The sequence below is a fragment of the Pieris brassicae genome, chromosome 14 (assembly GCF_905147105.1).
Source record: "Pieris brassicae chromosome 14, ilPieBrab1.1, whole genome shotgun sequence".
NCBI classification, from domain to species: domain Eukaryota; kingdom Metazoa; phylum Arthropoda; class Insecta; order Lepidoptera; family Pieridae; genus Pieris; species Pieris brassicae.
In genome coordinates this window covers 2,476,768-2,503,949 of record NC_059678.1, presented here as the reverse complement: position 1 = coordinate 2,503,949, position 27,182 = coordinate 2,476,768, and the positions used below count along the sequence as shown (strand labels likewise).

Sequence of the window (27,182 nt, the reverse complement as noted above, 5' to 3'; positions counted from 1 at the left end):
AACACAATGGCATACAATGATCAAAACCTTATCAATATTTATTATAGATTAATATTATCGGTAGTAATTCACTTCTCAAATCTAATCTCATCGATTTAACATCATAATTTTTTTAATATGATAAGTGATACCCACGGACCTTACGGAATACCAGAGCCAAGTTGCCGGCCTTTTAAGAATTGGTGTCTATCGTGAAGGACCCTAAGTCGAATTGGTTCGGAAATCCTTTAGTGGGTAGCAGGTTTTTTTATGTAATAGGAGGCAAACGGGCAGGAGGTTCACCTGATGTTAAGTGATGGACAGTCACATTGCCAGAAGGCATCAGTTCGCAGGACCTGTACCTATTTGGTATTTTTGTCTTTATAAGGTACTGAGTACTGTAATTAAAGGCTCTTCAAGACACGACTATTTAACATGAATGCTGGTACAATACTAATCTATATTAAAACATCAATACATTTGTCTTAATCGTGTAGGCACAGACCCTAAGTTAAATTGGCTCGGAAATACTTCAGTGCAAAACTGCCTTAAGAAACGTTGCTAGGTAATTTGTGCCATGTTGACGATATTTCGATTAATGTTGATGATTATTATTCGCTGCGGTGCTTTTCAGTAACTTGTCTTTATGTAATATCTGTAGAATTCAATAATATCGCTCATCATTCGAAGAAGTGCGTTCGACCGTTCTCTAACATTGCAAATCCGACCCTACAGGGCTTTTCAATGGGTTAGTTATAATATATAAGCCTTAATGGGCTTGGCAAAAAGGTTGGTATACGTGCGTGTGAGGCGAGCACCATATCATAAAAGATTCAAGGCCAGGCAATAGAAAGGAGAAAGAAACTTCTTGAGGACTTAAACAATTATTAATTCTGAGAGTGTCCATGGGCTGCGGTATCACTTAACATCAGGTGCCGGTTTCCTCACTATGGTTTCCTAACGAATGAGCGAGTGTAAAATGGATCTTACGTAACCTCTTATTTACTGTGTATGGGACATGATGGATAGGCTACTATGCTAGGCTATAGTTTCGGAAATGGGCCTTCCAATTAAATCCCAAAAACAGCATCGCCTTTAGACATAAGGTGACGCTGTACAAGGGCCGTATCCGACCAGGGATTCGGTTCTACCCTTCAGGCGATTGAACATCCAGTGGCCCAAGCCGAAGACTTGCAGGAGACGCTCTTGCAGGAGAGCTGTCTGAGATTCCATTCCAAAAAAATAATTACCCCGTAATATTAAGTATAAAGTGTTAATATTAACTGTTTTGTTTTATTATCCAATTTTGTATAAACAATATAAACTTATCTTTATTGCGATAAAGAATTTGGGATTATAACATTTATTTATATAGATTTCGTCATAATTGCTGCAGTTTTCATTATGTAAAAATGAATTACAAGGTTACATATTATATAAATTTAAAAAATATGATTATTCATACATGATTACAGACAGCCTGTCAAGACTACTTGACACTTGACAGGTTGTCTATGGAAAAAATACGGCGTGACAGTTAACTGAACTTATAATTTTCATATTTAATTCACAGAAATTATATACTTTTAATTTACGTATCTATTTTCAGTCAAGTGTACCACATAATACATCATCTAGGGTATATGTAACACTCTTTGATAGAAAATAAAGGGCCGATTTTTAACTTTTGAATACGTATTTATAAAAAATAGTTTATAATTGCAATAAATAATAATGTATTCGTGCGGATTTTATGTACTGAATATTAGGACGTCAAGAAGTCTTCCATATTTTTTTATATAATAGGGGGCAAACGGGCAGGAGGCTCATCTAATGTTAAGTGATACCGCCGCCCATGGGCTCAATGCCAGAGGGCTCGCGAGTGCATTGCCGGCCTTTTAAAAATTTGTACGCTCTTTACTTGAAGGACCCTAAGTCGATTTGGTTCGGAAATACTTCAGTGGGCAGCTGGTTTCACATAGCGGTGGTGCACGGAAAAAATTGCCTTAGAAAACGCTCAGTCGTGGAACGTCGGACATCGAGGTGATACGGGTGGAGTTTTATATTCTGCCTCGACGTCCGATGATGAAACTCAGCTGCAGGTATTAATCCGAACAACTCCTCTGAACACTCTCCATGGTAAATGCGGTAGAAGATGCAGAGTGACCCCACATCTCTACGCAACGCCAAAGGATCGAGCCGCTCGGAGAGGGATTGGTCATCAACGATTCGAACCGCTCTTCGTTGGATACGGTGAATGCATGCTTCAAGCGGACTAGCGAATTTGCAGAGACACGCCGCAGGACGTCATCAAATATGGCTTTCCTTTTGTCGTTATTTTAGTGTTCAGCTGCTCAATTCGTAGGAGAGATATATAAACTTGAGATACCCCATAAAAGTCAGCTGGGGTTAAGTCGAGATATCTGGGTGGCCACATTGTCTCCAAAACGGCTTATGATTTTTCCCTGAAACAACGCTGTTATTATAATTATTTATTATTACGCGCTTCGTGGAGCTGTGTGGGCCGTGGACCCATCATGCTGATACCATGCACCTGACTTGTCAATATCCTAATATAAATGTTACAAATATTAAAAAGTATCAAAACTACTGTTTAATCAGATATAATCGCCTCTGTATTGAAGTACTGGCATGGATCCGCCAGCATACGTGAATATACAATGTACATGCCTCATTATGTAGGAATAAAGATAATAACAAAAATAAATAATTAACAATGCAAGGCGAAAAATCTCTATGGAGTTGCTGAAAAAATTTTGACATACGCTTTTTCGTTCCACAACAGCGGTTCATAAGGCGGTTTTTCGCGCAACAGCTGCATACTGAAGTATTTCCGAACCAATACGAATTCGGGTTCATCAAGAAAAGAGCGTACCAGTTCTACAGTTCTTAAAAGACTGGCAACGCATTTGCGACCCTTCTGGCAATGTCATCTGATCAGATGAGATGAGTTTACCCCGTTTGCTACATTAAAAAAAACGCAACTCTTAGTACACGCTACCGTCTGGTTTCTAAATCTCACCCTATACATATTTGGAACAGGACTGTCATTTATTTGTGGCATAACGACTTAATGACTGTCTTCTAGAATGCATTATATATAAAACCTTTGGTATAGCCCTTAGATTTCTTTATCTGATTCGTGATTCCGTGAGCCTTCGGTACTGTTTTGGGTCTTTGGTCACTTTCCTCATGATTCTCTTCTTCACCATACTAGCGAGTGTTAAATGCCTTATGTAGGCATCTAGAAAAGAGTTCGGAAATACTTCAGCCATAATTCGAACGCGCCACCTTAGGTTGAGTGAAGTAAAAACAAATGAATACTAAGCCAATGTTAAATAGTCTAAATCAATACAACATTAAATAGTCATTAGTTTAATAAAATGCACAAATTTATTTAATTTATATAACTGTAAATATGTAATATATTATATATTACGACAGCTACATTACATTCAAGGTTTTCTATATACATAATGAATTTGTTTACACTGACTATTAACAGTTTTACAACACAAAAAATAAAACATAGAATTCACAGATAGCATACAAATCTATAATTTATTGTCTGTCATAAAGCACAACAAACGCAGTGATACCAACCTGCCCTATATGCCATGGGGTTCCGATCGACGGTACTGAATTTAGCAAAGATATAGGATATTATATAGGTTAACCAGATAAATAAAATAATGTATAAAATATAAAAGATATTACTTCAAAGTTCTTGGATTTTCCTATTTGGTTATTACATCATCAGGAATTACATACACATATAATGGTACATTAATTTAAGGGGTAATTTATACAAGAGTTCTTTTTTTAATGCACGATTCTATAAAATTTATATGAGGCCTAAAACCCAACCAACAAACCAAATATAAACTCCAAACGTCAAATATACAAAAAAAACTGTAACACTGCAAGATCGAAATTTTATACTTGAATATATTTTTGATGCATATTATAAAAGCTTCAGAGTTTTATCGATGTTTATGAATACATATTTAAATTACAAAATAAAATTCTCCTACATAATGTCCTGGCCTCCTAAGTTGGCAATACTGGCCATACATCCATTAAAGGCGCCAATGTGTTGACACTACTAATACACACAGCCAATATTGAAATAAATAAATCTCTCGATATTAATAAAACAGTCCTTTAACTTTTAATTGAGGTAAAACATTGATATTTTCAACAAATTCGTGATATTCACAACAAAAGCTGTGCGTGCCGTCGTTCCGCCATTTTAGCCATTTATATTTCGAGTTCTCGTAGCAGACATCTTGACAAAATGACAATTCGTCAATTCTCGCTTCTGTATAATATGTAGAATTAATTAATACGAAGACAACAGCCGTCTGCTTCTTGGGATCGTAGACCAACTGAAAAAAAATCCTGTTATAAAAACTAAATCATTGTACTTTTAACTAACAAAAATTTTAAAATGCGCAAAATTCGAAGACGGCTAGTCCAATTCGAATTTTGAAGTTACACTTGTTTCGGCGCGAAATGATGAGAGTAAATGTTTACGATGCGCGCGCACTAAACACGCTGAAGTTAGCTATATTTTGTTTTTTAATATTATGGCAATAGTTTTGACTTTATGCCAGTTTCAAGTAAAAAAAGCTATATTTCAACATTTTAGTTTCGTCAATTGTTAATGTAGTTTTTTCTACAAACATAGAATAAAATTTTTGAAAAGTTTTCTACTTTTTTACGCCAAAATATAACTTCGAACGCTACACGCGGTTACATAAGCACACACTTTTTTTTTTAATTTATTCTTTGAACTGTTTTTATGAAGAAAAATATTGCACAGAAACATTATAAACACAGAAAAGCGAACAGTATATGCCGAATCTTTGCAAAATGTTTTAATATGTATGTAATAATATAAAATAAACATTTTAAGGCGAAATGAAGTTAGCTAGTTATTAATAAAAAATAACTTATTTGACACTGGTCCCCAGACCCAACACTGCGTAGTGTTTATGTTTACCTATTCGCGTTATCGACGAATTAAACCTCCATAGAATTTTGGTTTTTTTTTCTCTTTATGCGAGTTCCACAATCAAAATACATTTCATTGTTGTTATATTTGCTTTAATTGTTATGAATGTATGACCACAGAACGTGTAATAGAAAAAATAAATGATCAAAGATACGGGAATCCAAGGCACGGACCTAAAGACATTTTTTAAGTTTTTTATTTGTTTTAATACATACCTTGAAAAAGTACAATGGCACAGGCACAATACCATTATTATTTTGATCTGTTGACAAATAAATCTCTCGATGCTTATTGGCCGAGTCCGCCAAAGTCATAACGCCGTAAGCGCCAGTGTATAATGTAACAGTTGTGTTCAGGTCGTGAACACGGCGTCGTACTGCCTGTTAATAAAAGTATGAACTAGAACAGAGTACCTCTATAAATTACTGAACCGATTTTGATGGTAACTTCAGTTACCACCATAGTCACGCTCTTATTCTTGAGGACCCTAATACCTCTCGACAATGAACTGTGAGATCATAATGAAAGCCTCTTTACAGAGACACCACCAGCAACCACCGTATGTCCAAGCCCCGTACACTTTTATACAAGGGCCAAACGAGCAGGAGGTTCACCTGATGTGAAGTGATAGGCCATTGATACTTTCACTGTCACGCAGGCTTTGCCTGCTAGGAGTTGGAAGGTCGCTTTTAATGGTCCCTAAGTCGAGTCAGAAAAACTTCAGTGGTCAGCTGGTTCCACATAGCGTGGTGCACGGGAAAATTTGCCTTAAGAATAGCTCAGTTGTGGAAAGACGGACGTCGAGGTGTGACAGGTGGAATTTCGTATTCTACCTCGACGGTCTCAAGAATCAGCGACAGTTCACACAGCTCGTAGCGAATTTTTAATTGTAAATAATAATGTAGTATTATTATTATTACAGCAGACTTACATCTTCAACTGCCGCCCAATCGCCGGCGTTACCTCGCATCCATTGCGGTGCAGTGTTGGCATAGTGGAAGGAAGCACGTTGCTCCGCGCTCAATGTAAAGTCCGCTTTGGGCGATAGGTGACCACGATTCAGGAACTATACGAGAAAAGAAAATATTTTTTATCAGAATTCTGAATTTTTAAATTACAAATTGGGCATTTTGACAGTATGGCCGTGAGACTTGAAACGGTGAAGGAAAATCAATGGAAGTGAAAATTGACAAATGACACAGATACAAAAATCTAAAAATGTTGTGGCGCCAGTGGTTTTTTTTATTTAAATGAAAAATAAAGTGGTTTAGAGAGTAATGTATATACGAAATTAAAATCGTTATAATATATTATATAACATACTGATATATAAGTTCATGACGTGACGTAAGTCACAGATCACGATCTAAAATGGCGCGGCAAGCTTGGTAATGTCTTTTAAAATTAATGATATTTGGAGTTTAATTTCGTCGGAGGCGGTTTTTGATTGTTTTGTTAGTATATATTACGTCTATGTCTATATTTTGTCTAATTTAAAACAAATCACACAATTAACACATAAACTTAACGTGTATTACATACAAAAGTAAACGTTTACAAGAACGTAATGCGTCGCCATTTTGTCTAGAGAACTGTGACATTAACGAAATATTCTTCTTAGGACCAACTTCAAATATCGATTAAACCCCTAAAGTTCTTGTTGTACACTCGATTTGAGAGTTTAACTCAAATATTCAGTCAAAATACATTGAAGAAGTATTTGGTAGCTGTTTCGATCTCGGAGCTTTTTGATATTGTATTGGAGTTTTAATTTGGTTAAGTTCTTGGTGTACATATAATATAACTTAATAGAAATTTTGAAAAGAAAACAAAAAGCTACTCGATTAAAGCACCCCCTAAAAACCGCCTGGACATGTTTATTCCCACTAAATTAGGGGGAATAACCCCTAAGTTGGCATGACTGCTAGATAAAAGTTTTGACAGGATCTTAAAATAATGAATTTTAAAACTAAAAATTAAGAAAGTAAGCCCCCTAAAAACCCTCTGGAGATCTGGATTCCAAGTAATTTTGGAGGAAAAACCCCCCATCACTGTAAAAGATGCTAAGGAATGTTTAAAGCCAATAATTAGAAATATTTCTATACGTTTTTGCCTTCCATATAGAATTGTTATTTATAGCATAAATACCTGTATTTTCGTAATGTACTTCTCGTCCATGCCATCACCAAGTATCTCTCGCAAACGCTTCTTTTGATTATCAATTTTGTACAACTGGGACATCCTCACTTTACCGAATAAATCACCCTCTGCAATATCATCTCATGTTTGATAAAAATCCAGTGGATCAGCCTCCTGTGTCTATATATTAAATGAGCAGTGTTGGCCTAGTGGCTTCAGCGTGCATCTCTCATCCCTGAAATCGTAAGTTCGATCCCCGGCTGTGCACCAATGGACTTTCTTTCTATGTGCGCATTTAACATTCGCTCGAATAGTGAAGGAAAACACCGCGAGGAAACCGGCTTGCATTAGACCTAAATGACGGCGTCTGTCAGGCACAGAAGGCTGTTCACCTACTTGCCTATTCAATTTACAAATGATCATGGAACAGATACAGAAATCTGAGGCCTAGACCTAAAAAGGGTGTAGAGCCACTGATTTTTGCTATGAAAACTAAAAGCCTAATTTATAACCAAATGACGCTTTACAATTTATTGGCTACAACTGTAAGGCGCTTCTAATTATTTACTAAAAATATGTAGCTTAACTAATGTTAGGTTTAACAACATGTGGCTTTAACTGAACCATCACGGTAAACTGTCTTACCTATAAACGAAGGGCGGGAACTAATTTGTTTGAAGAAACTGGCAGGCGTCAACTCATGTTTGGAGTACAGCGTCGTAAAGAGACTTTTGTCGAAGCATAAATCGTACAATTTATGGAAATCACCTGATATATTGTAGCCGGTACTGAAAAAGAAATATAATATAATAAAATATTAGTACTCTTTGACCACGAGTATGAAAATCATTTGTGTGCGTATCTGTGGTCATAGATCATACAATGTTAAGTAGATTTTTGCTTAGTATGACTCATTAATATATCGAGTGTTTGATATTTTAACAGTGCCTTCTAGATTTCTTAATAATTTAATTGCTTGTCCTGTAAAGTAATTGCATTTATCATATTCTGTCATATATCTGTGGCCATAGATCAGAATATGATAAGTCATTCTGTGCAAAAATTCACTTATCATTCTTAGATCTATGACCACAGACATAAATTCCCAAAGGGAATGCTCTGCTCTGTGTCTACCCCGTGAGACACAGAGCAGAGCAGACAGAGCACAGATCTCCACTTGCAATGCTCCTAACATACCTTGCTCCATCCACATTCATAACATTCACCATGCATGCTCGTCATTGATTCACTTATCCATTCTCTAGTACCTGGACCAAATCCAGGTATGTCCAACAAGGCATACCAACTCAACTTCACCATCCACGGTTGCCTTGTATCCTACTTGTAACTATTGTAAGCTAACTTCAAGCATTTTCATCATCATTCCATTTAGGTCTTATAATAATTAGTTCATAATGTTATCATTTGAAGGGTGAGAAAAACGGTATCCTTCTTCTAATCTAAATAAGGGATCCAACTGGCTAACCACTCACTGGCCGGAAGATGAACATGTTTTTTAATGGAAGCTTGCTGCGCGAAAACCAAAGTTCTAGCACTTGAAAGAGCTTAGAGAGCAGTTATAAAAATAATGTTACTAACTTAATAAAAGTTTTCCAACTGAAGAGTTGTACAAGCCTTGCAAACTACTGACTATACGCCACCTCTATATTCTCCGTTGTGTCCTTAGGAGACACGCAACCTCTCCACATAGAACAGACACACCTCAAAAAAGGACCCAACATAATATAATAAGCTACACAATTTGCAAGACAATCTTTGCACGTAAGCAATACAACAATCGCTCAGCTTATCTCTATAATAGTTTAAATAAAACCCTAAGCTTTCATAATCTTACATACCATAAATGTAAAACAACTTTAAACCATTGGCTCGGTACACTTAACTACAACAAAACAGAAGCATTGTTAAATCCTCTAATATAATTTTTTCCTTAGTCCATTTTTTCATGCAACACGCGCACATTTTGTTTCGTCGTCCACACACAATTACATAGTCCTCACAATATATTCATATATTTATTAAATTACCCTCGTTTTTAAAACTAAAAATTGTGTTGGTTACCCTTGATGAAACTTTGTAAATTTAAAGAAGAGCGAAGCTTCCCTGTCACAGGTCTCTGACTTAGGGAGGCCTCAATCTGAATTCTATTGTACATATAGCTAAACAAATAAAGACTTTTGATTTTGCTGTTGGCCTAAAGGGCCTTGACAGTTCAACGCAGGTCGTTGTTCTATGGAATTCCCTAAACTTCGGTTCGGAAATACTTCAGTGGGCAGCTGGTTCCACTGAGTGCACGGCAGACACTGCCTTAATAAATGCTCAGCTGTAGAAACTCGGATGTCGAAGTGATACGGATGATATTTTGTATTCTCCCTTGACGTTCTATTATGAAAGTCAGCTGTAGGTATTAGTCCGAACAACTCCTCTGAAGACATGGTAACTGCGCTAGAAGATGCAGAGACCCCACAGCTCTATGCAACGCTAAGGAATCAAGCTGCTAGGAAATTGACTGCTCGTCGATGATCTGATCTGATCGAAGACCGAATTGGCCCTAATTTTAACTAAAATCTCATATATATAATAATCTTAAATAAAATATGTCATAATTATTATATATGTTCGACTGTACATCACATTTTAATAATTGTTTTTTTAAGGTTCTAAAATTGTACTGTATATTTTCTAAAGCAAAGTTTGTTTTCTGAGCTAAAGTCGGATTTACAAGGCCACGGGAAATATTTATAAATAATCCTAATATAAACGAATACTTGACGACGCTACAATAAAATAACGCCCGTCTCTTTTTATTGCACTGTAAACGCGATTGTGAGAAAAGGACGAACAGTGTAAAATCTGTACCTGTACATTTTGTTCCTTCCATAACAGTATTGTCTCGTTTCCTGCGCCGAGTACCAAGGAGGTCCGTTACATGTGACCTCCTTTAATTCGCCAACCCACCCGTTGTCACTACGAAACGTTTTGCCCGTAACACATTTGACTGGCTGAAAAGAAAATGTTTTTAAAAGAATAAATTTTACTTGTAACTGTTACAGAGATTGTTACTAGAAAAATTTGATTGTTTGTATTGAATAGTCTCCAACTACAGGACTGATTTAAAAACACGATTAGAAAACTACCACAATTAACACTTCGTTGCATTACAATATAAAAAATTAACATAATTAAATGAAAAGGAGGTCAACTGGCGGCCTTATCGCTTTCGAGAGATCTCGTTCAGGCAAACCATTGTGAGAAAAAATGTATAAAATTAGATAAGGTACACAAGAAGTGCAAAAATACATTTTTTTTTTATGTAATAGCCGGCAAATGGGCAAGAGGCTCACCTGATGTTAAGTGATACCGCCGCCCATGGACACTCACATTGCCAGAAGGCTCGCAAGTCCGTTGCCGGCCTTTCAAGAATTGGTACGCTCTTTTCTTGAAGTCGAATTGGTTCCAAATACTTCAGTGGGCAGCTGGTTCCACATAGTGGTGGTGCGTGGCAAAAACTGCCTTAGAAAACGCTCAGTTGTCATTAGCCAATCATTACAATATGTAATATGTATTTTTCATGTATTCTTTTTATTAGTCAACACAAAACTAAACAGGAACAAAATACATACTAAACTAAAAAGGATACATAAAAATAAAAATAGAAAGGGCACATGAATCACGATAATTTTAGAAAAGTCTCACGTCAGTAAGTACTTGATATGAAAGTTAGGGATACGATGTGGACATGTAATGTTTGTATGGAAGAGATTTAAAGGAAGATAGAGGAGCTAAGCGAATAGGGACGGGAAGTGAATTCCAAAGCCTTTCTGCAGATTCTCAGTTCAGAATAAGAATAACAATAATTAAAAATAGCATTATACAATACAAGTTAAAGAGTTTATATTACTTCTGTTACTGTAATAGGAAAAACAATTATATTATCGTTTAAATTACAATACAATTACAACTTCATACAGAGTTAATTATAAGAAATACAAAAAAAAAAACAATTATAAGTGGAATTTTTGGGTTACTAAAAGATTTAAATAAATACTTTGTTTTTTATAATGATAATATATGGCGGGGTACGAAGTCAGAAGTAGATTAAAGAATACGAGTCACAGGAACGAGGAACGCAGCAGCTATGATGATGCAGGAAGGTAGGAAGCATTGGACAATTGTAGAAAGAAAGAGAGTCAAACTTTAATGATCTGAATTATATTGGAAGGCAGGCACGAAGACCAATTCTCGACAAAGCAGCATACGAAACCCTGATCAGTGATGCCATTGCTCCAACGTAAATAATAAAAAGGTACTAATAAAACAATGGGTACGTAATAGAATTTGTAGTGATCTCAAGCTGGATGGAGCAGAGGTGGCCTAGTGGCTTGATTCTTATCATCATCTTTGATCCCCTTGCAACAATGGACACGCCTACAGTACGCCCATAAAGGGTAGTCATTGCAGCCCATGGACACCAATTTTTAGTGGGTACCGGCCTGTGACGGAGGAGTACACTTTCATGTATTCCACATTTCGCAAAAGAAAATCCTACGCTGAATTTGGTCAAAAGGAAGAAGCTGGTATTTGGGAGAAATTGTTGAGGAGTTCTGCAGTTTACAGTCGCTCGTACGGCGAAGGTATATCTCAATTCGATGACGCGATGATCCACTTGCCTATGAAAAAGAATTATCAAATGAATGGATGCAATCTGAGGCCAAGAACCAGGGTTGACGCAGGATAATTTAATTCAATTAAACTGCTCTTATATGGGTTATTGCATGTGGCTTTTATAATGTTATTATTCAACAAACACAATAATAACCATATAGAGTTGTGATTGTCTGCTTGTATAGACTTATATTATTATTATATATTTGTTGCTAATACGGTATTTAACATTTCTTTAATTTTTAACTTTTCTCTTTATATAGCTGGGTTGGAAATGCATTGGTGCATCTCCGCCTTCAGAAATTGCATGGGTAGAACTTGACTCACACCAGAATTCAGAGACAGGCAATACCCATTCAAACTTTCACGAGTCGTTTCAAGGTTCTTACAGAGGCTACGGGGTCGCTGTCGCATCTGCAAACTTTTTACCACCACGCAATTTTTTACTGCTCCATCCAGGAGTCCAACTCGTGAGTAGTGGGCTCTAACTATGAGGCAGTTATTTTTTTTTATTTATTTATTGTATAAATGATCTTAATATAAAGGAAGTTGGTGTGGTGGGAACACAAACTGTTCACAGTTTTTCTTCTGTCCACCAGGACGTCGAACATATTTAAATCATTAACATATATACTATAACATTATAACAATCAAACCATTAAAGTTGCACGTAAAACTTCATAAACCAATTGAAACATTGACGCTCCAAAGATAGCCGATGCAAGAAACCTGTTCTTGAAGAGAATTCTCATTCGAATACAGGATGAGATCTTATATTCGAATATGAATTAAATGACGATTATGTCTTATTAGCATATTTTTTGTTATGCATAATTTATGTAGTATTTTTTTTAATTAAATTTAATATTGTTTCTTGTTATATTACTAAGAGGATTAGCTTAAATTAATATTAAATATAACTGCCATGTAATTATTAAACTGTTGCTATTGACCTGTTAATCTCAAGTGTGGTGTCGCAAGGAGAACTTTGATAGCTGAATTCCTCAGATTAATAGATAGTGTCATAAGTTTTTTATAAATGTATAACCCCAACCCTAAGTGTTACTCAACAAATGTTTACTTAGTTTGATATATATAGTTTGATTAAAATTATTTTACTGTTACAAATCCAGTTAATTATTAGTACAGATAGTAACTAATGGCGTTAATAGAACTATAATTTAAGCTGTAAATCTTTCTCAATAAAAAGATATGTTTGACCTTTTTATTAATTACACAAATAAAACAGAATTGATCTCCCAGATGTTGACAGATCACAGTGGATTATTGTCGTATCTTTACAGCTTCAGAGTTAGACAAAGTCCTACAAGTCTTTGTATTAATACAGCTGAAGTAACAAACAAATTCAAAATAAATAATAGGTTTACAGGCATCAGGCATATTTAGTTGCATACTGGCTGAATTCACAAGAATTGCATTATTTATAATTGTTTCGTATATATTATGTTTTTAGTTTAGTTTTCTATTATTTATTATTATAAAAATAAAGAAAGAAAATCTTTCTGGAATTTGCTGTAAATGTTATACGCTGTGGATCCCTGCATGCTCCACCACAATGTATGCTATAATTTAATCACCTTCCTAGAAGTTATAGATGTCGTGTAATTCTTTTCAGGTGATTATATTTTTATTATAGGCGAGTGTTTGGACCATAGATTTGACACCAATTGTAAATAACTTAACTTTAACATTATTTTAATGTTCTTATTATAAGACATTGTTAAAATTTATGTGACATTTGCACGCCTATATGGCTGATTGTGCGGATACCTGTAGTTGATCGATCTAATTGTACCACTACCTAAATCCAAAAGAGAAATGGCAATATTGCTTAATCATGCGGATTACCAATACCATTTACTTATGTTGTACATAAACATACGTTATTAATTACCTCCGACGATATACGCGGGGAAATAAGCTCGAAAATATATTTAAATACAGAAAATATATATAATTGAATTCAAAAAACTGTTACGCCTTAGCTATCAACTATTTAATCACCTTTCCAGAAGTAATAGATCACTGCTGTGTCAAGGGGAAGTTGAGCAAGGTTCCTTCAAGTTGGAGAGTATTCAGACCCTAAGTTTTGACAACAATTATAACTTAACTGTTCTTTTTATGACATGATATCATATTCCTGATTGTGTGGTCTTTAGAATTAATAAATATGAATGTATCACTTTGCAATGATTTATTATCATTATAGAATCAATTCTGGCAATATAATCTCTTACCAAAACGTCTAAATGCGTCTGTTCATCTCCCAACAAAACAAAACGCTTATGTCCGGGACAAGCGATTTGTACGATTTCCGATCTTCGTAATAAAATATGGCCTGACGCGGAGTTTGGGGCAAGGAATTCGCCATTGTGTAAATAAACTGGCGATGGACTGCCGAAGTCCTCTTTCAGTGATAGATTACAACCTGAAATCAAAAACGCTGGAATTAACAAGAAAAGTTCTCTCATTCTGGGGGCGGCAACTTAAGTCTTCTCCAAGAAGGTTCTTTGTACTTAGGGGATATGTGTGCAGGTCAAGATAGTTTGCGATACCAAGGGCCAGAACCAGTTGCACAAAGATATTGTCTACTGGATGCTGTATACAGTAGCGATATTGTAAATCTGATATATTAATTATTATGTATTTTGTTTGTTTTACGTATCGTATTGGCTTAGCATTGTAAGGATAAGTATGTAAGAATTAAAACGATTACCGCCTACAAACATCAAAAACGACCTCTTTGTTTCATCAAGTTCACTATATGTTATATATTTTATAAGCAAACTTATCTAAAATAAATGACAACATAAATTTTAGAAAAATATTTGTTTTGCTAAACAACGCGGATTAACAATGTTTGTTTTTATTCTGTTGAGAAGAATTCCAATGGGACGAGCCTCCTAGGTTGGTAGGTAGTAGGGAATGCAATCCAGATCGAGATCCCGCGAGATCTCGCATAATATGACGAGATCCCGTTCGAGATTGACGGGACTGCAATGGTCAGCGATTCTACACACATTCTCTCGGGACGCTTCACGCGACATTGCACATTACATAGGGTACATTGCAATAGACATTAGATGCCGGTTAGCAGATAGAACTCTTAATACACTTTAGAAGATACTCTTTTTTTGGAAGTAACTTTCAAAATCACCAATTTTAATCTCCTTGAGCTATACCTACTTTTGTTTTGATTATGTTCATGTAATTAGAATTGTATTCATGTATTCATGTATTTATTTGCATTCCATAACGTTACAAAAGATGTTTATGAGGCTTAAAGCTAAGTACAATATTATGGACCCTGTTAGGGCACAGCAAAAGAAGGCATTACGAAACCTATATAACATAGCTAATAGCAACACAATAAAAAATAGCACATAAAACTTCACACTCCAGGCTAGTACCAATTACATAGAATAACATTTTTTTTATTTTATTTAATTTTGTATATTTAGGGATTAATAATCATGAAATTAAGCTATATTTTTATCTTCTAGGTACTCATTAACGCTATAATAACATTTACGTATAAGAAGTTTTTTTAGTTTGTTTGTAAATATATGTATCTTTTTTTCATTTCTTAGTGTCTCAGGTAGTTTATTATAAATTTTGATTGACATGACTAGTGGGCTTGATGCATGTAGTTAGTTGTTAGTTGTCTAGTTCGTAATGTTAAAGGATAAAGGCTTTTGTTTTCATTCAAATAATATTTTATTTTAATTAACCTCACTATTGCAAACATGCAGTTTTCATCGTATTCAGTCACGTGAATTTTTTTTTAAACTATACGAGATCCCGAAAATTTCGGGATCCCGCTGGATTGATATTTCTAATCCCGCGGGATCTCGAATTCACGATCTCGAGTCGGGATTACATTCCCTAGTAGGTTGCCGAAATTTGGAAATTACTGCTGATTTTAAAACCTTGGGAATGAATTAAGGACGATATTATTTATAAGTAAGAGTATGATATAGTATGTATAGAAATAGAATATAAATCAGTTGTATTGTAAGTTATTTATAATGGTTTATTTTAATAATAATACATATACTTGGCATCTCATTAATACGTACGAGCCATGGTCATACAAGGGGTGTTCAAAAGAATAATGAGTATCAATCTTTTCTAAATATTATTTTATTTTTCGCGGTAATCACCAAAAACCCAGTATAACCAGGTTCATACCTTTTTTATATCTTTAAAAGCTAAACTCCAACGGAGACTGTGTCCTAATACTGCATAAACTTGATGTAAACCTTATAGTAGTTTGTATGAAGAAAATCTTAAAAGGCCAATTTCCCTTCATCAAAAGAAAATTGTCTTGGACACTTGTGTCTTACCTACACTCACATACGGCTGCCAAATGTGGATATACAACACAAAAATAAAAACCAAATCACCATGCCAGAAAGCAATGGGAACAAACGTACTAAAAATGAAAAATATGCCTTACATTATGACCTAAAACAGAAGTGGCAATGGTTGTGCCATACAGAATATATACAGAAAAAAGGTGGAGAAGAAGACAAGAGAAGTAAAAGGAAGGAAGCGAATGGCCATGGCTAGAGTTAGTTGGAAAAAGCTAAAGGAGGCCTTTCTTCGCCCGTGAAGGATAACAAGAAAAAAAATGTATAAAATATTAAAAATCTAGAACCACAGATCATAGATAGTTAAATATATAAACATAAAAGTTTTTTTGAAAAATTCTGGTGATTCTTTAATTATTAAGAACATTTGCATTTTACAGATATTAATTTTTTTATGTAATTATAGATAACAATTTCGCCTTTTTTAATGAATTCACGATAAACAAACAAATACATATAGGAAGAAAACATTATTATTTTATTTATAAATATTAGGGCTAGGGCGGTCTTATCCATGTCCAAACTGAATCCATTAATACAGAAAAAAATCCAAAAGACTTAAAACATACTTTTGCATTAATCAGAAGCACAGAAAACAAATACATAAAATCAATGAAAATTCATTACCATATATTATAATTAATAAAAACTTACTTCCAAATACATAGTTCAATCGTAATACCGTATATAAAATTATAAAATACTTCATGATAGCGTGTAGCGCGTATCATCACTCGAGTTAAACTACACCAGAAAGTGCTGTTCGCTGGTGCACCGCGTCATTGCCTACGTCACATATATACAGTTAAGACGAAGAAGTTGTTATTAACAAAGTTGATTGTGAGTCAACATATTATAGCACATATATGCATATACGTATATAGATATTAACATCCAATCCTATGGAAACTCGCTGTTGGCCTGAAGGCCTTAACAGATTGGAGTGCTTTAGCGAACGAAAGTTCACTGCAGTTAGTGAAGTAGTAAACCTTCCCCGGCGAAGACGGTTTGTAACCCCAGTCTGCATTGGCATTGCTTGAGGGCTTTTAAATTGTCATTAGCTAATGTTATTGGATCGTTGGGAGTCGTTAAGACGTGTCAGGATCTTCCTCTAAACCCCAAGACAAACAATCCGCGAAAATAGAGGACACAGTGAATCATTTCTGCAAAAACCCATCATATTTTACTTGATACCAGCTAAAATAAACAAAGATAACACAACTATCTCTACAGCTGTGATACTTTTGACATTCAACACCTTTTGTCTTCAGTCACCGTGACCACGCACGCTGTAAAGCTCGCGAAAATTTAAATTTAAAATTATGTAAAATAATTATACGTTTATAATGAATAGCTTTAATCCGGTTAAAAAATTGTTTTTTTTTTCAAGGATCTTCCTCCTTTTTAGTCGGGAAGGGGTATTGATGTTTTGAAGCACCAACCGGGTGGGATGGTGTTTAGCCTCGTCGAAGTGGCGTGTGGATGAATCAAGAAGAAGGGCGCACCGGTCGCGATTCTCTTGAATAGAGACTAAAGCGTCTGTAGCCGGTGGATATAGGGGGAGGGGGGGGGGGGGGGGGAAGTCATGCATGGTCGATGGCCACGTGTCGAAGCCTCCTACAGGTATTTTGTGTCGGGAAGGGGTAATCATCCATTGCAGCATAACCAGGATTTTAACACATGCCTTGTGTGCTGCAAATCAATGAAGCAGTCAAAAATATGCTAAAAGAACTTTACGAACACAGAAAAAAACAATTCCCTAATATTATCGAAGTTTAGGTTTTGTACGTGACTGTACAGTGATAAAAATTGGTAAACACCTTAAGCAAACTATATCCTTATTTGAGGACAATTGTTTGGTCATTATTTGTTAATTATCCTTAAAGTTAGTCCCCTTATTCGAAAAAGAAATCAGTCTAATTAGTTTTGTACGAGAACTATAGTAGCTAGTAGAAGCTATAATATATTTTTAGTTTATTTTTGCTTTCAAACAATTGTTCAGATGAGGACAGACAAATACTTATGTAAATATGTTTATCGTCTTATAGTGATCATCACAGCTAGTTTAATTGCGGATGCGGCGCTCATCCAATGACTTGGTGCTTTGCCATTGTCTATGGTTTTTCAACCAAGACGTGCGTCTACGGCCAGGTCTCCTTCTATCTGCGACGTTGCCTTGTATGATTAGTTGAAGGTTTAATTGAGTTTAAAAATCCGAATGTGTCCGAAATAAATAAAATATGTTAGAGGATATACACGAGAACTCTAATCAGGTCGATGTAACTACCTCACAATAGTAGCCCCAAATACCGCAGCACTCAACTCATGAGGACTCTATGTATTGAAGAAGTCGCATGGGTGCGCCAAGCATCCGCGAATATATAACTATGTAGGATTGAAGAAAATAATAACAATACATCGGGTTACCAATATCAAAAAAAAACACTCACGAATGTCGATAAGTTTTGACATACGAGAGGTATAGGTTTCGATAAATTTCAGATTTCATAGCGTCATATTACGCGCTCGAGTAAATTTTCCACAGAGACCAGAGTCCAAAAATTTACTCGGATACAACGGCAGAAGAGGTTTATTTTTTTTCAACATTTCTGTATTTGCGTAAATATTGCGTAAATCTGTGTGCCAAATAGTACTGATAAGAATTAGATTATCTATCATTATCTTCTCGAGTGGGAAAAACAGTTAACGTGTAGCCTCAACATTTATTGCCCCAACCTACCTCAAATGGGCTTTATTTTTTACACTGTTATCTTATTGGTCGAAGTTACAAAATAGGGCGCACACATATTCGTCTTTTTTAATTTAATACGAAAGATATCAAATATGTTTTTGAATATTGGCATCAAATTGAGTGCTGAATCCCGAATCAATTAATTATTATTATTATCAATATAATATGGCAATTTCAACTTTATGCAAATCTTACTTTAATGATGTTTAGTACTTAACAAATTTAGTAAGTACCTGTGGTTTAATGCTAATGTCAATGTCACTATCAAGTATTTTGATAACAGCGACGAGGGATCTCTTAAATAACTTCTGTGCAAGTTGTGTCATTGCGACAATCAAATAACTTATTTGGTTACATTCACGAAACACAGCCTTTTAATTACTGAATTATAATAGACAAGGCATTATGACGGTGAAACCTCGTGTAAAATTAGATAATGATGACGACCCAGTTGAAACTATGTTAAAAAAGGCCGGATGCTTAGACTTACATTATAAAGTTCAGGTAATCAGAAAACCTTTGAATCCTGTTTGAATGCTGGAATTGATTTTACATTGTCAACACTATCTCATCATTCTGAATGATGTCACCCAGTCACTTGTAACTTATCTATCTATACCTACTTTATCAAACCTCCTTTAAACTTTCATCTTTTCACATTTTAGAAATAGTCTGTTTGTGTTCTTTATATTCTGTGATGCCTAAATATTATATTTTCTTTCATAAGATAGAAAAGATATTTTTTACATATTTTGTTACATAAATTTTAGGTGAACAGACATAATATTCAGCCCAAATATGTCCAGGGTTTAAAACATAATTCTATATGTATTTCCAATTTTTTTATAAAAAGCATGACCAAGACAAGTACATGTTTATAGAACCATGGCTATAGAAGCAGCATACTTCCAATCTTTTTTGTTTTAGAAATAATTTTATTCCAGGAATGCATAAATACAACCAAAGATTGGAGGCAATGCCAAACCGAAGTAAATGATTTCAAAGTTTGCATAACAAGACATAAGCAGGAAGAAATGGCTAAAGCGGGAAGATAATATTTTATATCTATACTTACAATAGGTGTTTCTTGTTATAATATTAATTATTTGTTTGAAATTGTAAAATGTATTAATGATTTAACCATTTAACATTACTTAGTTAAAAAAAATAGTTTCATACAAATGTGTTTTACTGCCATTTATGACTATATTCAACTTTTGACAAAATAAAAAATTATGGTGATTTCAACAGTCAATACAGCATGTTGACATAACATAATTATCAAAATAAATGCCCTTTCTCATTAAAATAACTTATTCAAATATTGTCAGCTTGCATGTTACTAGATTCTGATAGAGAGATTAATAAAATTAAAAAATATTTAATTTAATAAAAATTTAAATAGTTTTCATAGTTGCTTAGTATGTTATAAAATGGGGTCTGTTAAATAAATATATTTAGAATATAAAAAAAAAAAAATATGTTGAAGTAATCATATTGTACTGAAATAATAGAAAATACTTACATACAATACAAACATAGCATCTATGCATAGATTTCTAAAAATTTATGAATTAAAAATAATACTGATTAATATAATTTTCTGTCATATTTCATAGGTGTTACCGAAGTCTATTGTTCAATTCTCCTTTTGTATATTAAAGTACATTAGTAGACCTATTACAGATTTAAATCGTTTAAAAATATACATATTCGCATAGGTATCTGCTAATCGCGTGTCGTCACCGTGAACTCGCACGCTGTAAAGCACGCGAAACGTCGGAAAATTTAAAATTACGTAATAATTTTAAGTTTATAATAATACAAATAGCTTTAATCCGGTTCAAAAAAATTGTTTTCTTTCAATGTGTAAAAGCTACGTTAACCAAAGACAATAATATTAATATTATTTTCTTTTACTTAAAAGTGGCATAAAGTTAAAACTATTGCCATAATATTAAAAAAAAAACGAGACGGAAGCTCACTGGAGAGAGCGATGGACGCTGCACATTTCCTACCACGCCATCCCCGGTTAAGGCGGTTTTTATCCTAAACTAATTTAAATTTTGCTTTAAGCCCGCGGCATTTCATTTTTTAATGCTTCAGAAGGCAAATGAGCAGGCAACAGCATGCCTACTAGCTCCCTAGGCGGGTGTGTTGCCAACCGTTCAAGAAATGGTACGCTCTTTCTTGAAGGCCCCTAAGTCGTATTGATTTGCAAGAGCTCTACTAGTGCAGTTTTACCGGAATTCGTTGTGCGCACATCGTGTTCTTAAGATAGGAAAAGGCCATAAAAAAATATAAAACCTACAACTTAAAACTTCGTTCATAACTAGATAACGATTTCAGGAACTCCACTTTCGATTCTTGTTCTTCATTCGATGATGAAGAGCTGGCTGGAAGAGCGATTTATATAAAAGTATTTACTACAAATTGCTCTTCCAGCATTTATATTATTATATCTTGCCTAATGAAATCGTTTTCGATTTTCTTTACATGTTTACAACATTTTCGTCAATCCTCTGCACCAATTTGTGAGAAAGTTTCGTTATGTTAATAATTTTATGTCATTTGCATTTCTGTCAACAAATTTTTGCTTCATAATAACACATATCTATGGGATTCAATGTGAAATGATAAGCTGGGAGACTTAAAACTTCATGACTTCATGACATGATGTGTGATATGAATACTTCATCTATTTCATATAAGGGCGCAGACATGTTTTGTTTCACTCCTTCAAGTAGTTGACATGTACGCCAAACATAATAAAGTAAATCATTTATTAATCATTCCTTTATATCAGCACTACGATTGGCTTGAGTAGCTGGTTTTTTCATCCGTATGGAATGAAATAACTAGCATTATCCATAATAATTATTTCTGTCACCCATTTTGTAAAATTGCCTTTTTCATAACGTGGTGGTAGCCAGCAGATACACCTGTTGACCTGTACACCAGACAACAATAACAACCCAATTTTCTCCACCAGCGTTTACAATGATACACCTCGGTCTAAGTGAAATACTTTTAGATGGACCCGCAATATCTTTACTTTGCGAGTACTTATTCACAGAACATGAACCGTGAATATAAGTCTCATCTAAATAAACCAAATCCAATTTATTATGCTATTCAGATCTGCGGTTTTCTTTTATATGATTTTAAAAAACTTGTATGTTTGTAGTTTTATGTCATCTCTTTCGCATTAAAATGGTCCTTTTTGATTAGCATTTAACATATTGAAAACCAATCTCCTTAAGTATAGTATAAAGTCGGTAAAAAATATGTATTTATTAAAACTTCCTTACATTACAATATAAAAAAAATTAACATAATTAAATCAAAAGGAGGGCAACTGGCGAGCTTTCGAGCGATCTCTTCCAGGCAACCACTGTGAGTAAAGAAAAAAATGTATTAAATTACATAAGATAGGCAAGAAGTGCAAAAATACATGTTACACACACACAAATAGATAGTGTGACTTATAAGGAAGGTTAAACTATATGATTCTTGAAGATTATACATTAATTGACATGATATGAGCCATAATTGTGCTTAATATTTTTCGAACCTCAAGGTTCTCTTCCTCCGTTGAAATCAATTTCTCGTCGAAGAATTTTGAAACAGTTTCATTATTGTGGGAATTTCCTTCCAAACTGTATGGAATTCCTTTACCTTATTCTCAATCACCTATAAAATATATAAACTGTCCAAGTTGATTATCTTCTTCCCCCTTTCCTCTTTTTACCAGACGTGGAAAACATAACATCATTCAATGTGCCCTCAGCCACGATTCACTTTATAGTTATAGTATTAGAAAACAATGTAAAGAAGTCACAATTAAGTACCTAAATATAAAATTGAAATTTGAAAACAATATTAAATTTTCTCGCTTAAGATCAAAGAAACTTGGTCCACATTTTTTCAAACAAAAACAACAAATTTCAAGTAGGTAATCACAAAATCTTAACAGCGGTTGACATTTCCATATGAATTTATTTTATTTATTATTTTATTTTAATTAAATTAAATTTAAATTTATTATTTTTTATTTATGCCATGAAATTTTTGAGACATATATTTATTCAGATTTTATGCAAATCATGAAATTTATCTGTCAAAACATAGTCAGTTTATTGGTTATAAAACATCGCTTACTTGAAAAATTTGTTTATGTAATCAAATACAAAAAAAATAATTGTATGCTTTGAAATTAGAATAGCCCAATGCACTATGCATAAGAACATCCAACTATTACAAAATGTGACCGAGAAATAACACGTGTCATAATTATTTGAAAACACCGTGAAATCTAATCAGAATATAATTGGTACACGAGAGTTAGCAACACTGTTATGATTTGGTATTGTCATTTATTGTCAAATATCAATTGTTTTGAGGTTATGTTTATATAAACAACTAATATGTTTAGAAAATTAAGAATAAAATATATATCGTCTTTTTATAGTAGTTTCTCAACCAAGGCGGAAATAGATCCAAAACTCCGAGATGGTTTTGATTCTAAACAATTCAGACCACGACATCACCCCGGTAGAACTAACAAAACAAAAGCTTCCATACCTACCACAATTCAAAAGTCTATAAATACCGTATTAGATGATAATAACGCAAAAATGTACCTCGAGGAGGGTAAAAAGCTAAGTAACCTTTTGAATTCCCGTTTATTGCCCCCAGAAGAACATGAAATTAGCGAAAAAGCTGCAAAAATACACCAAAATGTATCGAGAAAATTTAACGCAAAAATAAAGAAAGAAATTACAGAAGAAGAGAAAATTCTTCATGAAAAAGAGATACAGAATGCTGTGTTTAATATTCTAAAGAAAAATGTTTATGCCTGGGGTAACATAGCTTATGATAAAGCCACTTGCCTACAATATTTAATGTCAAGAGCTGCCCCGGAGTATGCTATATTAGTACGTATTTTGGATGAAATTAAACGAAAACTACCTGATTATAAACCAAGAAATTTCTTTGACTTTGGCTCTGGGATTGGAACTGGAACATGGGCTGTTAACACTTTCTGGAAAAATGATATTTTTGAATATTTTACTGTTGATACATCACAGGAAATGAATGATTTAGCAAGACTCATACTATGTAATGGCAAAGAAAATGTAGAACTTCCATATAGAGCATACTTTCAAAGACAATTTCTTCCTGCCTCTACAGATGTGAAATACAACATAGTTCTCTCTGCTTTTTCATTTTTTGAACTACCAAGCATGAAATCAAGACTAGAAACAATTCAGAAATTGTGGAACAAAACAGAAGATTTCCTAATAATTGTTGAACAAGGGACAAATGCTGGTTTTCAAATTGTTAATGAAGCCAGAGAGTTTGTATTGGGCATTCAAAATAAAAACCAAAAAGGGTATGTATTTGCACCTTGCCCAAATGATACTGCATGTCCACGATTTCTAGAACAAAAAACTCCATGCAATTTTATCATGAAGTATGAAACATTACCATATAGATGTAAGACAGAAGTTCAAGCAGATTTATTTAGTTATGTCATTTTAAGAAAAGGTGTAAGACCAGATGATGATCCTCAATGGCCTAGAATTGTTCGAGCACCTTTAGTGAGATCTAGGCATGTAATATGCAGAATGTGCACTTCTGAAGGAGAACTCAAAGAAATTATATTTTCTAAAAAGAAATATGATCAGGAAACATATCGCTGTGCAAGATGTAGTATTTGGGGAGATGAGTTGCCTGTAAAATAAATATAATCAATTTCCAATATTTTTTTATTTAACTTTTATTTTTTACATATCTTTGACTCATGAACTCATAGACTCTTTAAAAACTATTGCAGTCTGTCAAGTCTAGAATTGAGTTTTGTCAAAATCCTTTTTTGTGTGTGACCCACTGTGACTTCAATGTAAAACCTTTGTTTGATAGATAATCTCCAAAGTACAGTTTGGTGTTCAATTTAACAATTACAAACTTTTAAAACTAATTCTACAATAAAGTCAAACACAAACAATGGACAATGTATACTACTACGCCATAGAAAAGTCTTGGATAAAAAGTAATTTGTATCATTATTAGAAAAAATTATTTAAATAGATTTAGATTACAAAAAAAATTATTGTTCCAATGGCTTTAGTAAATAAGTTGTAAATTTGAGAACTTAGTGGACAGAAAACTGTATAGTTTACATATCCACCACAATAATTTATATGACTATTTAATAATAAATAAAAAATAATGAGTTAGAGCAATATAGGAATTAAGTAAACAAATTATAAATAAAAAATTTATTCAATAACTATAAATCTAAGCTAGAATGTTTCCCTTGTTACGGAGTGCTGTGTATGCAACAATAACAGAAAGAACCGTTGCGAGTACTTCAGAGTTAACCCAGGGACCAGAGTAACCTGTAAATTGATAATTGTGTTACATGAAAGCATATTGAATTCCTGTGTTACTCAAATAGTATGTAATAATGTGGACTGTTAAAAAAAATATCCATTTATTTTTAACTTATTAGTTATGGTATTACCCAAAGTTGCAGTATGTATTATGTTTATAAATTATCATTTATACAGAGCTAAGTGTTTGTATTGCTGCCAAACATAAAACAAATATAAACTCACTTCCTGGGTGGTTAAGTTGTATAGCCAACAATGGTGCAACTGCAGCTGCTGGGTCACTGCGGCGAGCACGGCGTAGAGAAGCAAAACCTTCCTCATCCAGGATGCGGACTTCATGGACACCAGAGCGTGCCTTAGACGGCTCTTCAGTCCAGGATACCTATGAATTACATGTATATAATACAATATCTGATTCCCATAATATTAATGTCATATATTATTTATGGCAGTTATTTTCCATCAGTGATATAGTACAAAAGTTAATATTACTTGACCTCTTAATCTACTTAAATGGTAAATCTTAATAATACTATATTGAAATAGAGATGTATAATAGAATAAGGGATTGAAGAACAAAAATTTAAGCATAGAGCACCCCATACCATTGTTTCAATGTGTTCTACGACTTTAAGTAACAAAGACTCATAAAAATACATTATTATTATAAGAGCATAATACGATAATATAATCTATTTTAAGTAAAATAGCTAGCTAGTAAATAGAAGTAATTTAGTTAGAATCTCCAAATTTACTTGATTCATGTTGAAATGTGAAAAGTTCTTACCTGGTACTTATTTTCTCCAATACGCGCCGCAGTCAACGATTTCCCATCGACCTCAGCATATAAAGCGTAATTTGCAGGCAAAGGATTATCACATTTTAATGTAAATTCTGTAATATAAGCGATTTGTGTCACTACCGTCGCATCTAAACTTGTGAAAGATGCGGCTTCTACTTGTGGGTTTTGGCAACTTTGAGCGAAAGCAGTGCTGGCAGCGATGGCGAGAATTGTGAACAAATATTTTGTGACCATTGTGCAGTTTTCTAAAATTACTTTTAATTTAAAATGTTTATTAAATTAATCAGTCCACGTCGTATTCGAATTCGAAAATGATATTTGAAAGGCGAATTGCAAACACGTTCCAATTTTCGGAATTAGTCCAGACTCCACGTAGTGAAAAATGGTTAAAAAAGTGACAGTCACTCATATTAATAAACAACATGAAAATATTTTAACTACTATTTTTAATCCTTTTTTGTAAAGTAATTTAAATAAGTTTATTAAAGCGGTTTGAATAGAATATTTTTTTAAATATTTAATGAAATATAGGAAATTATAGAAATGTTAAAATGTCGTATAGGCTTGAAACGGAGCGTAGCCCATAACATCACCGATGACGTGTGGGTTGTCACTTCTCTTGACACAAATAGTAAATTTGATGCGTTCAACTTTCTATATTTTACAAATGTCATTATGTAATAATTTGTAATTGTAATTATTTTTTGGTAAATTACTTTATAAAACATTTTGGAATATTTTTTTTATATTACGACATTAATTTTTTTTTGTAATGTATGTGATCGCGACGACTTGGCATTTGGCGGGTTATTTGAATATCATCAGTGTGTTTAAGTGGCATTAATGTTACTCATTCCATTAATATACGAAAAAGAAGTATTTTTCAACATTACATAAAAAGGAATTATATAATAACTATATCACTCGCTGGTTTGAAGAATTGAGATTGTCAATTTGTTTTTAAAAGTTGCGTTCTAAAAATTGATGTACACGC

At 33.8% G+C, this 27,182-nt stretch overlaps 4 protein-coding genes across 5 annotated transcripts; 2 read left to right on the top strand and 2 right to left on the bottom strand.

The window, feature by feature from the left end:
• Positions 1–3,447: 3,447 nt before the first annotated feature.
• LOC123718026 lies at positions 3,448–16,973 on the bottom strand. Of its 2 annotated transcripts, none has more exons than XM_045674375.1 (8): positions 16,891–16,973; positions 14,101–14,291; positions 10,037–10,179; positions 7,802–7,944; positions 7,166–7,284; positions 5,949–6,083; positions 5,233–5,397; positions 3,448–4,388 (listed from the first exon to the last, which is right to left on the bottom strand). In XM_045674375.1, the coding sequence occupies exons 1-8, from the start codon at positions 16,943–16,945 to the stop codon at positions 4,149–4,151; spliced, it is 1,191 nt and encodes a 396-aa protein (XP_045530331.1). In that variant the 5' UTR covers positions 16,946–16,973; the 3' UTR covers positions 3,448–4,148. The 2 variants fall into 2 exon arrangements, with proteins under 2 accessions (XP_045530331.1, XP_045530333.1); XM_045674377.1 differs by having other exon boundaries at positions 10,043–10,179.
• Positions 16,974–19,265: 2,292 nt separating this feature from the next.
• LOC123718091 (cytochrome c oxidase assembly factor 4 homolog, mitochondrial) lies at positions 19,266–20,177 on the top strand. Its single transcript, XM_045674476.1, has 2 exons — positions 19,266–19,492; positions 19,933–20,177. Exons 1-2 carry the CDS (start codon positions 19,394–19,396, stop codon positions 20,041–20,043), a joined length of 210 nt encoding a protein of 69 aa, XP_045530432.1. The 5' UTR covers positions 19,266–19,393; the 3' UTR covers positions 20,044–20,177.
• Positions 20,178–23,360: 3,183 nt separating this feature from the next.
• LOC123718135 (methyltransferase-like protein 17, mitochondrial) lies at positions 23,361–24,752 on the top strand. The gene has a single exon (XM_045674544.1). The coding sequence runs from the start codon at positions 23,416–23,418 to the stop codon at positions 24,733–24,735; it is 1,320 nt and encodes a 439-aa protein (XP_045530500.1). The 5' UTR covers positions 23,361–23,415; the 3' UTR covers positions 24,736–24,752.
• Positions 24,753–25,257: 505 nt separating this feature from the next.
• Positions 25,258–26,537, bottom strand: LOC123718136 (translocon-associated protein subunit delta). The gene is made up of 3 exons (XM_045674545.1): positions 26,174–26,537; positions 25,612–25,768; positions 25,258–25,392 (listed from the first exon to the last, which is right to left on the bottom strand). The coding sequence occupies exons 1-3, from the start codon at positions 26,420–26,422 to the stop codon at positions 25,292–25,294; spliced, it is 507 nt and encodes a 168-aa protein (XP_045530501.1). The 5' UTR covers positions 26,423–26,537; the 3' UTR covers positions 25,258–25,291.
• Positions 26,538–27,182: the final 645 nt, after the last annotated feature.